The 19,260-nt window shown below is 40.8% G+C and overlaps 1 protein-coding gene across 3 annotated transcripts in view; it reads right to left on the bottom strand.

The window, feature by feature from the left end:
* Positions 1 to 19,260, bottom strand: part of Glb1l3 (galactosidase, beta 1-like 3) — a 45,098-nt gene that overhangs the window by 25,603 nt on the left and 235 nt on the right. For 2 of the 3 annotated variants that reach the window (XM_087563282.1, XM_087563283.1), the window contains exons 2-8: positions 16,482 to 16,591; positions 15,748 to 15,849; positions 15,381 to 15,593; positions 10,426 to 10,494; positions 9,204 to 9,299; positions 7,861 to 7,969; positions 5,726 to 5,818 (exon numbers count right to left, since the gene is read on the bottom strand). In XM_087563282.1, the coding sequence (XP_087419408.1) occupies positions 5,726 to 5,818; positions 7,861 to 7,969; positions 9,204 to 9,299; positions 10,426 to 10,494; positions 15,381 to 15,593; positions 15,748 to 15,849; positions 16,482 to 16,495 (696 nt within the window). In that variant the 5' untranslated portion in view covers positions 16,496 to 16,591. 3 annotated transcript variants of the gene reach the window in all.

Raw genomic sequence — 19,260 nt, forward strand, 5'->3', positions numbered from 1 at the left:
CGCATGGTGGCTCACAACCATCTGTATCGGATTCTGGTGTATCTGAAGACAACTGCAGTGTACTCATATACAATAAATGAATAAAATATAAAAAAAAGCAAACCTATCAGAATTATAACACCAGAGACTATGAAAGCCAGAAGATCCTAGGCAGACTTCATACAGACCGTAAGAGAACACAAATGCCAGCCCAGGCTACAATATCCAGCAAAACTCTCAATTAACATAGATGGAGATACCAAGACTTTCCATGATAAAACTCAATTTACACAATATCTTTCCACAAATGCAGCCCTACAAAGGATAATAGATGGAAAATTCCTACACAAAGAGGGAAACTACACCCTAGAAAAAGTAAAAAAGTAATCTTCTTGCAACAAATCTAAAAGAAGAGAGACATGCAAACATAATTCCACTTCTAACAACAGAAATAACAGGAAACAACAATCACTATTCCTTAATATCTCTTAACATCAATGGACTCAAATTCCCAATAAAAAGACATAGACTAACAGACTGGATACCTAAAGAGGACCCAGCATTTTGCTGCATACAGGAAACACACCTCAGTAACAAAGACAGACATGACCTCAGAGTAAAAGTCTGGAAAACAATTTTTCAAGTGAATGATCCCAAGAAAGAAGTTAGAGTAGCCATTCTCATATATAATAAAATCGACTTTCAATAAAAAGTTATCAAAAAACATAAGGAAGGACACTTCATATTCATCAAAGGAAAAATCCACCAAGATGAACTCTCAATCCTGAATATCTATGCTCCTAATACAAGGGCACCTACATTCATAAAAGAAGCCTTACTAAAGCTCAAAGCACACATTGTACCTCACACAATAATAGTGGAAAATTTCAACACCCCACTCTCATCAATGAACAGATTATGTAAACAGAAACTAAACAGAGACATAGAGAAACTAACAGAAATTATGAGCTAAATAGATTTAACAGATATTCATAGAACAATTCATCCTAAAACAAAAGAATAGATCTTATTCTCAGCACCTCATGGTACCTTCTCCAAAACTGACTGAATAATAGGTCACAAAACAGGCCTCAACAGATACAAGAAGATTGAAATAATCTCATGCATCCTATCTGATCACCACAGACTAAGGCTGGTCTTCAATAATAACAAAAACAACAGAACTCCCACATACACATGGAACCTGAACAAAGCTCTACTCAGTGACAACTTGTTCAAGGAAAAAAGAAAGAAAGAAATTAAAGATTTTTTAGATTTTTAATGAAAGTGAAGGCAAACAAAACATACCCAAACTTATGGGACACAAGGAAAGCAGTGCATAGCTCTGAGTGCCTCCAAAAAGAAACTGGAGAGAGCATATATTAGCAGCTCGACGGTGAACCTAAAATCTCTAGAATATAAAGAAGCAAATACACCCAAGAGGAGTAGACAGTAGAAAATACTCAAACTCAGGGCTAAAATCAAACAAGTAAAAAACAGAATGAACTATACAAAGAATCAACAAAACCAGGAGCTGTTTCTTGGGGAAAATCAACAAGATAGATAAACCAGATTAACCAGAGGGCACAAAGAGTGTATCCAAATTAACAAAATCAGAAATGAAAAGGGAGAAACTGAGGAAATTAAAAAAAATCATCAGATCCTTCTACAAAAGCCTATATACAACAAAACTGGAAAATCTGGAGGAAATGGACAATTTTCTAGACCAATATAGGTATGAAAATTCAATCAGGATCATATAAACCATCTAAACAGTCCCATATCTGCTAAAGAAATAGAAGCAGTTATTAAAAGTCCCCTAACCAAAAAGCCAAGGAAAAGATGGGTTTAGTGGAGAATTCTATCAGACCTTCATCGAAGGCCTAATACCAATACTGTCCAAACTATTCCACAAAATAGAAACAGAAGGAACACTATTCAACTCCTTCTATGAAGCCACAATTACACTTATACCTAACCACACAAAGACACAACAAAGAAAGAGAACTTCAGACCAATTTTCCTTATGGATATTGATGCAAAAAGACTCAATAAAATTCTTGCAAACTGAATCCAAGAACATATCAAACCATTGTCCATTGTGATCGAGTAGCCTTCATCCCAGGGATGCAAGGATGGTTTAATATATGGAAATCTATCAACATAATCCACTATATAAACAAACTCAAAGAGAAAAACCACATGATCATCTCATTAGATGCTGAGAAAGTATTTGACAAAATTCAACACCCTTTCATGATAAAAGTATTGGAAATATCAGGAATGCAAGCCTGAACATAGTAAAAGCAATATATAGCAAATCAGTAGCCAACCTCAAACTAAATGGAGAGAAACTTGAAGCAATCCCACTAAAATCAGGGACTAGACAAGGCTGCTCACTCACTCCCTACTTATTAAATATAGAACTTGTAGTCCTAGCCAGAGGAGTCAAACAACAAAAGGATGTCAAAGGAATACAAATTGGAAAGGAAGAAGTCAAAATATCACTATTTGCAGATATGAGAGTATACTTAAGTAACCCCAAAAGTTCCACCAGAGAATTACTAAGCCTGATGAATCCAGCAAAGTGGCTGGGTATAAAATTAACTCAAACAAATCAGTAGCCTTCTTCTACTCAAAGGATAAACAGGCTGAGAAAGAAATTATGGAAACCATACCCTTCACAATAGTCACAAATAACATAAAATACCTTGGTATGACTCTAACCAAGCAAGTGAAAGATATGTATGACAAGAACTTCAAGTCTCTGAAGAAATTGAAGAAGATCTCAGAAGATGGAAAGATCTCCCATGCTCATGGATTGGCAGGATTAATATAGAAAAAATGGCCATTTTGCCAAAAGCAATCTACAGATTCAATGCAATCCCCATCAAAATACCAATACAATTCTTCAGAGAGTTAGACAGAACAATTTGCAAATTCATTTGCAATAATAAAAAAATCAAGTATAGTGAAAACTATCCTCGACAAAATAAAGAACTTCTGAGGGAATCACCATCCCTGACCTCACGCTGTATTACAGAGCAATAGTGATAAAAACTGCATGGTATTTGTACAAGAGAGAGGCAGGTTGATTAATGGAATAGAATCAAAGACCCAGAAATGAACCCACACACATATGGTCACTTGATCTTTAACAAAGGAGCTAAAACCATACAGTAGGAAAAAAAGATGCATTTTCAACAAATGTTGCTGGTGCAATTGGAAGTCAGCATGTAGAAGAATGCAAATCTATCCATTCTTATCACCCTGGGCAAAGCTCAAGTCCAAATGGATCAGAAACCTCCACATAAAACCAGATAGATACACTCAAACTAATTAGAAGAAAAAGTGGGGAAGAGCCTCGAATGCATGGGCACTGGGGAAAATTTCCTGAACAGAACACCAACAGCTTATGCTTTAAGATCAAGAATTGACAAATGGAATCTCATAAAATTGCAAAGCTTCTGTAAGGCAAAGGACACTGTCACTGGGACAAAAAGGCAACCAACAGATTGGGAAAATATCTTTACCAATCCTTCATCCATTAGAGGGCTGATATCCTATATGTACAAAGAACTCAAGAAGTTAGACTCCAGAAAGCCAAATAACCCTATTAAAAATGGGATACAGTGTAGGGGAATGTCAGGGTGGGGAGGTGGGAGGGGTGTGTGTTTAGGGAGGGGGAATACCCTCATAGAAGAAGGGGGAGAGGGATAGGATAGGGGGTTTATGAATGGGAAACCAGGAAAGGGGACAACATTTGAAATATAAATAAAAAATATCCAATAAGGAAAGAAGAAAATACATAAATAAAATATATATTAAAATATAACGTCCTACTCCAAGGGATACTTCTAAATTTTCTTTTGTTTGTACACCATCACTATCCCCCCCACACATACACACACACAAATCCTTCAAAGTTAATTGCATAGTTTTCTGTTTCTAAAACAGGAACTGGCACAAAACAAGGCAATGAGTTCTCAGGGGGATATTAATTGAATACTAAACTCTGCAGACTCAGAAAGTTGTCCTAAAGAAATAAATTGCATGAAAAAAATAACTAGTTCCATTTTAGACTGAATTTCAAACTAATATGTTTGAAAAGAAGGAAGAAAGGATGGAAAAGAGGAAAGGAGGGGAAAGAATAGAAAGAAAAGGAAAGGAAAGAAAAGAGAAAAGAGAAAAATCTAAGAGGCAGCAGGATCTTATTCTTAGCCTAAGGATTGTTGACCACAGGATGTCTAGAACCTGGCCCTGAGGTCAGCACTGTCAACATGCCAGTCCTGAGAGCAATCTACTGAAGAGGCTGACCTCAGAGCCACTTGGCTTATTTCCTAAAATTATTCTCCTTTCCCCTTATTTTGTATTTGTTATCCTACAATATTAACTAGATGCTCATTCTGCTTCTGTTACCTCACTTGACTGCTGCTTGCTCAGAAAAAGATCAAAACAAAAACAACAACAAAAAATGATGATATCTTATGTAGCAGAAAATCCCCAGAGTTGAGACAATTGGGGTTTGTGCCTTTAAAACTTCCAGCACCCGTCTTGAACTTTTGCAGCTGCTCTCAGATGTGCAAAGAAAGCCATTGCCACACCATTGCTATAGATAAACTTGTTTTTTCTAATCTTTTAAATTATTTTGTCTGGTGGTCTCAAATTCTGCAATACTATCAGGGAGAGGCTAACCCTGTTGGGTCCTAAGGGTACGAATGAACTTCACAGAGCTTGAATTCTATATGGATTCTATCAACATAAACAAGAGAGCCTACTATGTCTGGAGCAAGAGGGAGCTATATTCTGAAAACACTGCTTAGACCACGCAGCCTGGAAATCAGACAGATGGCTCAGAAAGCATGAGGTCTTCCCTGTGTATCTATTATGTTCGCATAGCCACATGCAATCATAGACATGAAATTAAGTGGTAGCTGTTAGTGTTGCTATTGTTGTTTGAGATAGGGCTTCCTATAGCCTAAGCTGCCTTGAACTTGCTCTGTAGCTGAGGGTGCTCTTAAGCTCTTGATCCTCCTGCCTCTGCCTCTGCCTCTGCCTCTGCCTCTGCCTCTGCCTCTGCCTCTGCCTCTGCCTCTGCCTCTGCCTCTGCCTCTGCCTCTGCCTCTGCCTCTGCCTCTGCCTCTGCCTCTGCCTCTGCCTCTGCCTCTGCCTCTGCCTCTGCCTCTGCCTCTGCCTCTGCCTCTGCCTCTGCCTCTGCCTCTGCCTCCTACAAGTGTACATGACCACACCCAGCTCAGCACCTTTTTAAAAAAAAATCAAGAAAAAAAATTAGCTGAACAACAATTACTGAGTTCAGGCCATTCATTCCCAGTTTCTATGTTGTAAGTAAACAAAACTTAGATGGATCAGAAAGCTCCTGAAATGGATTCTCAAGGCGTCTCCCCAAGATTTCATAAGCAGAAACACCTACTGTGAGGGGACACTATAACAGGTCAAATTATCTGCAAGTCATGTGGCAAGTTCCATGTCGGGCTTTTCAGGGATGCATCAATCTTTGAAGCACCCATGTTCCTATAAGGAACTCCAATAAACTCACGGACTCACTAAGCTAGACTTGGGTGGAATTACCTCTTCATTCTTCTATCCGTATTTTAATGGATCTGTTCACGTCTCTCCGAGGAAAGTCACATACCACCCGCAAGGCTGGCAGTCAGAGATGCATTTCAGAAAGGCACAACATTAAAAAGAAGCCATAAAAGTATAGATGCAAAGCAACTATCCTTACCTTCTTAATGTACTCCATGTAGTTCTTATCATTTCGAAATGAACCATATTCATTCTCTACTTGGACAGCAATAACAGGGCCACCACGGCGGTACTGAGAACCAAACACATGACAGATGAAGAACAATCTTTCCGTTGGAGCAAAAGCCTGGAGTCCAGGATGCTAATAAAGAGACCAGAACTGACCTGGTGCTTTCTCTCAGATCTGCTGGAGACGGGCACCTTCATTCATCCCTAGTCACAAAAGCTCCTGAAGGTGTCATATCTTTCACAATATTTTATAGTTATAGGAGCAAGAGTTTATTTTCTATTTCTCATATTCATTAGTTATGAGCTCTCAAACCCACAAACTCACTTCCATATCTCCAAGTCCAAACTCACTATCCATCCGCCTTCGCGCCTAATCCATCGCACAGGCTTCCTCTCCACTCCCCACAACCCCTGTGAGCAGGTACTTCATACAGCTCCCTCTCTTTTATGCACCCTCATCTTTTTCCTTCTAAACAGACTGGTTTTCATTGTTCCCATCACCAGGGGAGTTGCACAGAGCCTGTGCTCAATAAGAAATAACTGGGAGTTATCAATATCCAGGAAGAAAACAGTCGGCTTCATAAATCAGAGTCTCACCCTCAGCTGCAAGAATGACATTTTCAAGCAGCCTTTCGGAAAATTCCTGAGAACTGGTTATCTTTCTTGTCTTGGGCTATACCAAGCAGTTTATTATTTAACTCACAATCATATTTTTTGAAGAGACATTTTATATTTTACTTATCAAACCAAAGGATATCACAAAACCTTACAAATGGTCTTACAAATGGTGTGGCATTATATAGGGACATTCTTGTCCTTCTCAGTCTGTGCTGCAGACTAACGATTGAAAATGAAAGACACTATTTTCTCCAAGCATTAGGAATCTTATAAAGAGCGGAAGTGCACAGTGCTTTTCCCACTGGGAGATACCAAACCAGAATCAGTAGTCACATAGACACAAACTGATGCTTCATGAAATCAACCATATCATGTATGATAGCATAAAAGTGAAAACTTCCAATATCAGGAAAAGGGCAAATGCATGCAGTCTATTCTACTGTGCAGCACTGTACAGTGATCAAGAAGAGTGGCAATTTTCAGATGCAGTTTCTCAAGTGACAAGAAAACACATATAGGAAGTTCTGTGCTTTGTGTTATAAGAACATGCAAAATTGGGGGCTATATAAAAGTATGGTTAAGAAAAATGCTTGTCTCTACAAAGACAAATAAATTGTCTTTATGAGAGGAATTTTATTTTACCATTTTACACACACATGCACACACACACACACACACACACACACACACACACACACACACACACTGCATTTTCCCCAGAATTTACCAGTTAAAATAACAGGAATAATTTAGAGTGGCCATTGTCTATGAACTCATCAGTGAACTTAGCAGGTATCAGGGACACACAGACAACTGGAGAGACCTTTTGTATCATCCCTGTCTCATATGATGTCTTTTTAGAAAGTCTGGTGCAAAGCCACAACGAGCAATGCAAGATTCTATGCTTAACTTGAGGGTCTAGATCTTATCTGTAAGAAAATCTGTTTTGTAGCCTAGAGTGGCTGGGAATTCCCTACTGGATGGTGAGCCACAAGTATTTGTCCAAAGTGAATGTTGTTAGATCACCTATCTTCCAGCAGACCCCCTCCCCCATCAGAAATCAGGCCAAGGTCTCTTGTGCTCTCTAAGACAGAGAATAAAATATGTTGTGGCAGTCTAAATTACAATCTTACTTCAGTGTTTTCCTACCTTGTGACTCTTGGCATACAGGCTTGCTCAAGCTAGTCACTTAGTACAGAGCTCACCTGACCCCTCCAAACACAAAACAATAAAATTTACAATAGTTGTAAACTCCTCTGTTCTTTAGAATTGGAAATTCATCCTCTAAGATGCTATCATGCTGCCTGTGGTACAATGCCAATGCTCTGCTAACTTCACTATTTGATTTTTCTAACCCTGCTAATAAATGCTTTCATTTTCTACAAGACTTCCCCACCTGCCATATATATATATATATATATATATATATATATATATATATGTATGTATATATATATATATATACATACTTAGAAGGGACATTTTCACCTGAAGAGGAAGTATTTTGGGAATCAGATGATCAAAATATTTATCAACAGCTTCAATAAAGTCCTTGTTGGTTGTTCTCAGATTTGACCCAGGATTGCGTAGAAGCCAGCTAGGGACAAGAAGCAAAACATTAGTATGTGAAGCAGGAAGCAGGAAAGAGGTTGGGTCTAGCCAGCTGAGCACAGCAGATGGCCCTGCTCAGAGCTGCCTATGGCTTGGAGATTTCTCTGCCCACCCAATGACCATAGCACCAAGATGCTCAAACTCTTCAGGGGATCTGTATCATACAGGCTTTTCACAATATCCTTAAAACCTCCAGAGATGTGTGAGAAACAGGCCATCCCTGTCTCAAGGCACTTTAGATCTTCCCAGCTCTAATAAGTCAGGCTGAAAGACTGACCCTGACAATGCTTCCAAGTCCTAGCTTTTCTTCCATGCTTCCCAGAACTCCATTTTCCTTTGGCTCTTTGGAATATGATCCTTAGCCCTTCACTGGGTCTCTACTCCTCAGGCACAGGGACACATTTTTGTGGAATACCTAAGACTTCAGGTAGAAGCATAGTTCACAGACCAATGAACTGGGAAGAGAGGGGCTGGGCTCCTGAAGGTATTCAAGCAGGACCTGGTTTCCCCAACACTCCTGCAATTTAAGATCATCATTTTTCTATGCATCACCCACTTGTAGCGGAGCCTTATCTTAAAGAAAAGTTTTCTTTTGTTCTCTAACCTTAGGACCAATAAGGCTCACATCAAAGCAGAACCTAGAAGGACGAGTGTCCCGTCCCTGAGAAGGATGACAGAAGAGGACACTGTGCCTCTATCTGCTGGGCTGAGAGTAGGTGGCACGATAAAAGGAGAAGCTAGAAAAGCAAAAAGACAGGGAGGAGCTGAGATCTCAGTGTGTGGGCAAAGGTCACCCGCCTTGAGCCAGAGAAACATCTGAGGTCTCTAGAAGCACAGTACTGGTCATCATATTCCTCTAGAGCCTTGTGTCCCTTTCTTTCAGCTCATGAAAAGAATGCAGATGTCCATTACACCTTTTCTGTGGAGCAACAGGACGGCAAGTCCTGTATTGCTACATCTGTCTTTGCACTGATCTTAATCGCCACATATTCAATGCACCAAGGTCCACATCACAATTGTGCTTCTGAAAACCAGGATGGCAGTGGCATCCAAACCTCCCCCACTACTCTAGACATCATTCCACTGTCAGGGCAGGAAGGACAGAGTTCAATTCAGGACAACTAGTGACAGTGACAACCATACTTACTGGCTTGGAAAAATTACTTATTGCAGAGTAAAACACCTTGCTAAGTCACAACATAGACTCTGGGGTAGCTCACCTAGGTAATCCACCCAAGTCAACCTCAGCACAGATGTATGGCCCTGGACGAAGAATCACCCACAGTCCAAGAGTCTTAGCCAGCAAAACATATGCCCTAGAAAGAGAAACAAGGTCACCACTTTGGGTATGAGCCAAAGAGGTTGGGTATAGAGGGAGCCCACAGACACATCAGGGTGTAGAGATGTCCTCTGTCTTCCTTCTATTTCTCTTTCAACAAGACGTGAGGTTGCGGGGGAAGGGGGGTCCTTCTCCTCAGACAACCTTACAGGCATAATGTTCTTGTGCACTCTGTAAAAATTATCCTTGTATTATTCACATGCTGATTTCTGTGCCCCCATATCTGGTCACAATGCTTATTCTGAGAATCTTCTCTCTCAATGTTGTGTAAACACAGCCCCCAAATTATTGCCTGATTGGTTAATAAAGTTAGCCGATCAGCCAATGACTGAATAGCAGAGAGAATAGGGCTAGACTTCCTCCCAGCTGGGAAGTTAGGAGGGAGGTAGTGAGGGTTATCCACAGGGAGAGAGTCCAGGAGACAGGATGAGAGAACGCCTGGAGCACAGAGAGCCAGGTCAGCACTAAAACCTAAGTATCACAGGGATTTTGACTGGGGGATAGTCAGATTAGTTTAGGGGGGTAAAAAAACACTGCTTAGTTGTTGCACCCTTAAAGCTGTAGAAATAAATCTAGTCTTGGTATCAATTATTTGGGAGCTAATTGGGTTAAGAGGAAAACTGCATAGCACACTTATTTTAAAAAACCATTGACAAAACACAGTGGGGAATTGTTAGGTAGCCAGAGACCCTGTGCGCTGGATCTTCACTAGCTCCAGGCATCACCATCCCCAGAGCTCTACTGGAGGGATCACACTGGGTACAGGGGAATTGTCTCCAGCATCAGTCTTGCTAATCTGAGGCAGCCCCAATCCCAACTCAGGTGTATGGCTCCTCTATAGCCTGGTAGCATCTGGTGTCTTAGATCCCTAGTTTCAGTGAAATAGGGGCTCAGAATCTTCAAGATGAAAAGCCATGCCTCGGTAATATCCAAATTCTGGTTGCAGACCCTGCAAACAAGACTTCAGACTCATGCCCTCTCTGTTCTCAAGGCAGAGATGAGATATACTGAAGGCTTCTCTTCAATCTCAAGTGTCTGCACCCCACCCCACCCCCAGGAATATCCTTCTTGGGTCAGCTCACAGAGGCAGAAAGACCACATACTCCAAGTCCAGGATCTCAGAGAAGTCAAATTTCCCCCTCTCTTGCTCATGGAGGTTCCACGGGATGTAGCTGGAAGAGGGGACAGAGAAATACAATAAGCATCATATTTCCCCCTATTCATACAGTGACCAGACCAAGCTCCAGCGTGTCTCTATGTTTTAGTGAGTTGGTTTCCAATGAAAATTAACCTTTGCTATACAGACAGATCCATATTTTCTCTATTATCCAAATATGTTTCAATATGCCAATTACCCTAGGTTTGTGTATTTTTCTCTGACAGACCTACTCTTTAAAATAATTGGCAAGCACATAAAGCAAACGGGAAAACATAATAAAATGTATAAAACTCTTAATAGTTATCTCTAAGAATTAATTAAAATAAGAATAGTCAAATAGTGTCTACAAGCCAATAGGATAAAGGACAGTCCAGCTTTTCAATCTCAGCAAGGAAAGAGCCAGCCAGGGCCAGCACCCATAGGGTTAGGTGTACCCCACATCAAAGTACATGTTCAAGATTTGTTCTTGCTATGTGATTCTGTGTGTATCAATGACACAGTTTGGCGTGCAGTATTCCTAACCTAATTTCCCATGAGCTCTGATTCTTTAAGATGGAGGAATGAAAATGTTGGTCTGTTGAAAATAATACCCATAATAATATTTATAGTTGTAGCTTGTGAGAACACAGTGAAAGTGATAAATGCTACTGATATGTGACTAAGGAAAATGTATGGAAAAAATAAAAAATATGTAGGTAAGGTAAAAATTGTTCCTCCAATTAATAGCAAACAAATGTATTATGAATTTGCAAATAGATGTGGACAGAAATAAAAGGGGAGAAGAAAGATCCATCCAGCACATACACTATCACAACTTTCTATCCTCCTAAGAACACAGCATTGAGTAAAGAGAGAAGAGATGTCTGAGAGAGAAGAGGGATGAATCAGCTTCGCAGCCAGAGTTGGAGGAATGAAATGCCTAAGAAACAAAGGCAATGAACAGCAAAGGAATGATAGCATATAGATTTCAGTAAGCAACTGAACGTCAGGTCTGTGTGGAGATGGCAAGGAGAGCAAGTGCTTGTCCCACAAGTGTGAGGACAAGAGTGAAAATCTCCAGAACTCACAAATATAAAACCCACAAGTGTAGCTCAATCATCTTTCACCACTGTGGTCCTACAGGGGAGGAGTGGACAGGAAAAGTTCCAGAAACACATGAGCCACTTATCATGGCAAACACAGTGAAAAGAATAAGACCCCCTGCCTCAAATACGGTAGAAGTTGAGGACTGGTACCTAAGGCTATTTCTGACATTCACGCATGCACTATGTTACATGTGCACACGCATACACATACACATGTGCATGGTACACACAAACACATACATACAGCAGGATCTAATAAGTACACAAAAATCTAATAATCGACAAATTTATATGGAGGATTGTTGAGACTAGGTTTCAATACCCTTTGTAGCCTAAGATGGCTTCCAACTCATCACTCTCCTGCCTCAGCCCTTCGGTGTTCTGGGACTATGGCATATCTACCATACCGCACCTGGCTATATCCTGTTTCCAAAGTGAACTGAAAACTATCAACAGAGACTATCAAAGTAGATTTCATCATATTCCAAAAGTTCCATAGTACAACAAAATTAGAAGATGACAGCTAAAAAATTTTTTAAAAAGATAAAAATGAGGAGAGACAAATAAAAGAAAACATATCTCCAAGTAGCTAATGGGTCAAGAAGAAAAGTACAACGAAATTTATAAAATATTTGAAGGAAATGTCTTTTCAAGCAGCATATTTAACTCAGAAGGAAAAGAAGGTATAAGGAGAAGTGATATTAAGTGAGATGAAAAGGACATGGGGATTTGTGTGTGGCTCAGAAAATTGTGAACCAGAAAAGCTAATAGACGGAAACAATCAACAAGGCTGCAAACTACTTGTTTAAAAAGACAAAAAAGCACAGGAACTCTAAAAGGAGAAAATAGCCCAATTACACAATACAAAATAGAACATAAAGGGAAAGACATAGACAAATGGGATACACTCAGGAGAAAGAGAAGACATGATTTCATAATCACTGAAGGTGTCTGAGTCACCACCTCATAGCTGTAGATTACATCACAGGATCTTACAGGTAAATCCTAATGAGCATTCACTGTAAGGGTAAGTCTATATAAGTCATTTTCAAAGAGTAGAAAAAGATTAACACTGTGACCTTGTTTATGAGGCTGAGATGAAGTATGTATAAGAGCACACATAAAATTTAAATCAATTTCAGTTATAGCTATAGATGAACATATTTAAAAATACACCTCTACTAAACTACTGGTCTACTGGTCAATGGGTGCATGTACACCTGTGTTGGTCTTATAACTAGTTTATTCAAGGACTCAAGGTAACTAAATATAAGCAAATTTGTAAATGTAAACCACCAGTTCAAGAGAAGAAAGGAAAAGATTATATGATGTCACTAATAGCTCTTAGTAAAACTCAGTAATTATAGGCTGGGGTTGTAACCCAGCAGTAGATTGCTTGCTGGTGTCTGCAAAGTTTTATTACTTGCATTGCAAAAACTAAAGAAACTCAATTATTCCTGACTAAATCATTGGTGTATCAAGTGAGCCACTAAGTCAGTTTGCTGCCTCTCAACTTCACATTTCCTTTGGTTGGTTTCAACGAGTAGGTGTTAAGCTTTGCCAACAAAGCATGGTGGAGGACACACAAGAGGAAGGGTCTCTGAGGCTCAAGCCATGCTGTATTGCTTTGATCCTGTAGGATGAATGATGAATAGTGTGTGGATAGAGGAGGTCAACTGGAGAGGGGGCTTTCTTGTTTTTAATTCTCTATTTACTATAGCCCATGCTGAGCAATGAAGAATTAAAAAGGCAATGTGAAGTTAAATGTTCTCACATTCATAGCATTAGTATTTATTATAGATGCAAGGCATCATATACTACATTGCATTTTGCTGATAACTTCTGCATTCTTTCTCTTTCCATACATTAGAGATTGAGCTTCACAGGACTGAATTTATCCTTTGATTGATGTTTCTTAGTAGAACTTCATGAGTTGACCATATAAGTAACAGACTTCCCTAATTAATAAAAAATATAATAAAGTAGAAAATCCAGAAGAAGAAGAGGAAAAGAATGAGGAAGAAGAACAAAGGGAAGAAGGGAAAGAAGAAGAGAAAACGAAAGAAAGGGAAGGGAGGGAAGGAGGGAAGAAGAGAGGGAGGGAGGAAAGGAAGAAAGAAGAGAAGGAGGGAGGGAGGGAAGGAGGGAAGGAAAGAGGCAATCATTAACAGTCTTATCTATGAAAACTGCAGGCTCTAATATCACAAGCCTGGCAAGATGTGCCCATTGACCCAAAATGGAATGAATGTTCTTCTACTGGATTTGAGGCCTACATCACAGGAGGTACCTCATGCCTACTACTACAAACCCAAGCAGATGGTTATAAAAATCATAGGCTACAGGGAGGAAACTATTACTATCAGTTTGCTAAATAGAAATATGGTATATATTTTTCTTTGGGTGGTTTTTTGTTCTGTTTTGTTTTTTCCTTTTATTGAAAACAGATTCTTCTCACATCATATATTCTAGCTACAGCTTTCCCTCCCTCTACTCCTCCCATTTCCTTCCCAGTTTGCATCCAGATTCACTCCCTTTCTGTTTCTCATTAGAAAAGAAAAGGCTTTTAAGAGATAATAAAATATAACAATATACAATATAATAAGAGAAAAAAATAGGACACAGCAAACAAACTGAAGTAAAAGAACCCAAGAGAAGGCACATAGCTCAAGGACTGCTCATTTGTACACTCAGGAATTAAAAGTAAACCCACTAAGCCGTAAGGCATAGCATAAATAAAATAAGACTAACTTCTAAAGACTCACGTTTGTACCCATAGATCAGTGCTGCTCTCAGCTTTTGCTGGAGAATTTCTAATAGCAGCAGCTGGTCGGAGTGCTAAGAATAGGGAATGCTTTAGAGTTCAATTCTAAAAGGCTTACCTGTATTACCCCTCCAAAGCTCAGGAAACATCACCAGGGAGGAGGAGGGACAAGCAGAAGAGTCAAAGGATGGGCAGGTGTGTGACAAACACGTTTTTCTGGCTACCTCATGACCATTGCACCCCTGAGCTCAGTAGAGCTGTGATTACCTGCACAAGACCATCACAAGACTGGACCTGTCCTCATTTCATCATCGAAAAAGGAAAGGTTTGTGGAAATGACAGGAACTATAGGCAGTTAATGGTGGCTAGGGAAAAGGACTTCACTTCCTTTAGTGATGTAGCCACAGATAAGTTCCCCATGTCCCAAGAAATAACCTCCCACTTATGCTCATGCAAGGAACCCTAACTAAACTGAATCTGTCACACACACGAAGATGTGAAAATAGGAACAGTATTTGCTGGAAAGAGGGGTTTCAGGAGGAAGTTGGGGTTTAAGAATGAAATGGAAGGTGAAAATGACCAAAATTCATATATTTATATCAGGGAATAAAAACCAACAAATAATATGTAGCTCTTCTAGAAGTTTCAGATTAAGATCTTTCTGTTTACATCACTAAAAATAAGAATAATACTAAAATGTGTATCTGTAAGTAAATTGTATGCTTACATACACATACATACACATTTACTACATAGACACATACACATACATGTCTTCAGCGTGTCACTAAGGCTACTGGCTCATAAGTGATCCAGTGGTGTTTGCTGGAAAAGTACCCATCCTCTCATCAACTTTATCCAAAGCTTTTACTGAAGAGCAAACTAAGTATGGTATTTAAGTGGCAACTGGACACAAATATAAAAGGACCTGCTGGAAATAGCTGTTCTGCAGCTAAATCTTCATATCGTGCTCTCAAAAACGGAGCCCCAATTTTGCCAGTCTGCATCTGTCTGTTGGGACTTATGTTGTGAAGGCTGAAGTGGGGTACTCACGTAGTGACAGTGTTAAATCCACAGGCCTGGAGCTTCAGCAAGCGGTCTTTCCAATACTCCCTGGGCACCCGGAAGTAGTGTATGGAGCCTCCAACTATCATGAATTTGTGGCCTTCCAGGGTGAAGTATGCTTGGCCGTGAGCATTGGTTTCAGTGCTAAGTCCTACAGATCTCTTTTTCAGCTTGGAGGGGTTCAGATAAGACCAACTGAACCTAGGTTGGAGGGAATAAGGAAAAGGGGTATGCAGAAACTGCTGTAAACCTCTGCGGCAGCGAGGCTTGTGTTAGCAGGACATACTGGACCACTGGTGCCCCTTATTTTCCCCAGGAAAAGGGATGAAGCTTCCCGCTCCCTACTCACACCAACCTGGCAGGAGACTTAAATGAGTCCTCTGAGCGAGGAGCAAAACCTGGTAAGACTAGTGGCAGGAAGAAGATGGCCATGATTCTCTTCCAGGAACAATGCTTGCTGTAAGGAAAGGAGACAATGACAAGGGAAACATGGTGGACCCTTGAGTCACAAGGACTAGAAAGTCGCTTCAGAACCTTCTAGAGGCCTGTGGCAAAGGACATCAATTACAGGCATTCTCCAAGAGAACCCGGGATAAGGAAGGCTGTAGCTCCACCCGAGTCCCCCAATTCCAGGACTCCCACAAATCCTCTCCCCATAGGACATATCACAACAGGACAAAGCTGGGCACTAATCAGGGAGAGATTCAGGAAAAGTGGGCCACGACATGAACAGGATCCAGGGAGGCTGGGAGGATGTAAACAAAGCACTCCCTCATCCTCCCCATTCTCAGCTCCCTGTCCTGTCCAGAGTCAATGAGCAGACCCTCACTGGGGTAGGGTACAGAGGGATCTGCAGAGGGAAGAGCTGGGACAGAGAGACTTGAAAAGAAAGTCCTGGATACTAGCACCACAAATCCTTGTGCATGCCTGACTGGAATCTGCAGAATACCGCGTGGGAGATCTAGAAGCCTCCAGATGAGCATGCTCAGGATGTTGGGGTTGCGGGAGTTCAGGAGACGCATGTGCCTCAAAGAGCTGGCAGGGCTGGGGTCTCCCTCTAGCAACTTCAGGGGAAGCAGAAAGGGTCACCTTAGGTATGCCATCTCTGGAAGCCAGGGATGCGAAGGTCCTTGCAGATCCTGCTCTCTCGGGTGCCTCAGACACACGATCTCTAGTCAGGCCCGATGCAGTGCAGATGACTGGGTGAAAATACGTCAAGAATTAGGACGGGGAGGTAGGGAGGTGATGTCCCAATCACAGGGCTACAATAGGCTTGCGGCCAGTGTCTAGATCCAGGGTCTTCAGAAACAGTGTTCACAAGAAGCTATTGTCTCTGGACCCTGTATGGCAGAGCCTACAAGGTGACCTGGCCTCCCTTTGTCCCCAGACGCCTCTCGGCACTGGGAATAAAAAGGGAGGACCATCAGGGTTATCTTGGCCTTGGCTTCCTCAAACTGTGTCTGGAGCCAGCTGGCTCACAACACAAAGATCAAAGAGACGAAGGAGTAAGAATTGAGGACTCCAGGAAATTCATACAACTGATAAGTGCTTTCAAACAAACAGTTTACAAAATCCAGTCTTCCAACACACCAAAGACAGACCGAGAAAGAAATCAGGGAAACAAGTTCATCCCCAATTGCTCTTTTAAAAACTAGCTTGCGGTAAACGTAGCCAAAGGAGTGAGAGACTTACTATTTTGTTAAGTAGTCCCTCAGCCTACTCCCTCCCCTCCCCTCCCATCACCCAATGGCATGAGCCTTAGGTCCTCTGTCATTTCCCTTGGGCTTCTGTGCTTCTGAACTTTTATTTGTTTATTCCCACTGGGTTCCCATGGTTTGTGGATTCGTTTGCTTTTTTCAGCACATACAGTCTTTCTTCTCTCCACTCCAGACCATGTGCTACAAGTTATAACAAGTACAGAAAACTAACACAAAATAATTATGATTTTTAAAAAGGTCCAGCACTGAAACAAAACTATCCAATAAGAAAACAAACAAAAGAAAACCAGGCAGGCTACACACACATTTAATACCTATGGATGAGAAGGTTTACAAGGCCAGACACCAGTATTCTTTCGTAGTCAATGCCTTGGATCCTTCCTCCATTTAACATTGTATCTAATGTTAAATTGCTTACTTGCTTATCCACTCAATTCTTGGGGGGGGTTGTTTGGTTCGTTGGTTTTGTTATTTCCTATCACAAGGTTTAGAAAAACAAGTTCACTTTTTATTTAAAAAAAAAAGTGTAGAGAAAGGACTGAAGGAGCTGAAGGGGTTTTCAACCCTGTAGGAAGAACAACAATATCAAACAACCAGACCCCCGAGAGCTCCCAGAGACTAAACCACCAACCAAAGAGCACACATGGAGGGACCCATGGCTCCAGTTGCATATGTAGCAGAGGATGACCTTATCTGCCATCAATGAGAGGAGAGGCCCTTGACCCTGCGAAGGCTCAATGCCCCCATAAAGGGAAAAGCCATGGCGGGGAGACAGGAGGGAGTAGAGGGGTGGGTGGGGAAACACTCTCATAGAAGCGGGGGGGGGGGGGGGGGGGGGAAGGGATAAGGGAACTCCAGAGGGGAAATCGGGAAAGGGAATAACATTTGAAATGTAAGTAAAGAAAATATCCAATAAAAAATAGTAAATATCTAGTATACCACTAGGAATTGTCTATAAAAAAAAAAAAACCTAGTGGTTTGAAGTATAAAAAATAAAGCAATTACTGAACTCAGGATTTAACATATATGAGGCCCTGAGTTCAATTATCAGCATAAAAAAAGGAAAGAAATCTCTCTCTTAAACATCACAGAGATTTTTTTTAATAATGCCATGGGCATTTCATAAAGTCAAAACAAAGAATTTATTGCTTTCTGACTGGCAAGGGAATCATTGGTTTATAGAACAGTAACAAAACAGACCGTGGTTAGAAAGGCCTGGATCATCACAGTCTTTGAAAACAACTCTAGAGAAGAGAATATGCGTTCCCACCACCACCATATAGAGTTCCATCTCGAGTTCAGGAACTTCAAGGTTATCTTTCAGAAACAAATCGTAACTATGTTGTACACACTTGGCTAGCACGCCCATGGTCCCATGCTCAACTCCAAGCACCTCGGAGATAAAGATTAAAGGAAAAATGTTACTTTGGAGAGAAAAGGAAAAATCATCATTCTTTAAAACGGACGCAGTCTCAAATAGAAGAGCTTCTTGACTTCCTCAAAAAAAATATGTCAAGAAATTATGACAAGATACAGAATATCCCCTTCATAACTTCAGCAACATCATCACACTGCTCTCACCGTGGGTGATGCTCTGCACTGTGCCCTTTTGAGAATTAACTGAACATTTCCAGTGCATTCTCTTTTATCTCTACAGCAAAGGGAGACATTACTCTAGAACTTTTTATCCTCAAAGCATTTATGCTGACCTCAATGGCACTGTGAATTGTGAGCCTACGTCTATACCTCTTCCCTGCTCCTGCAAGTGCTCTCCTCACGAGCCACACTCCAAACACCATGTAAAATGGATTTCAGCTCTTTGTCTTGAGCGAAACTGAGCCCAGGAATTGGGATTTTATAATATCCCATTCCTATAAACCTGGGCTTTGATGAATGCAGAGATTATAAATGTTTAATTCATTTAAGGATCCCAATATCTCGTAACTGCCTGACATACAACATGCCCTCAATAAATGTCTACTGATTAAACAAATAATTTAGGCAGCTGCAGGGAAAAGGCTGAATGCTCCCAAAGTGATTACCCCATGACATGTGAAACAGAGGGCTTGGAGTGAGGACTCGAAGTTTTAGGAGAGGAGTTTGGCAACAAGAATACAAGCAAACACTGAGCCTGTGAGCTCTGTGAATCT

This window comes from Rattus norvegicus, chromosome 8, assembly GCF_021556685.1.
Source record: "Rattus norvegicus strain SHRSP/BbbUtx chromosome 8, alternate assembly SHRSP_T2T, whole genome shotgun sequence".
Taxonomy (NCBI): domain Eukaryota; kingdom Metazoa; phylum Chordata; class Mammalia; order Rodentia; family Muridae; genus Rattus; species Rattus norvegicus.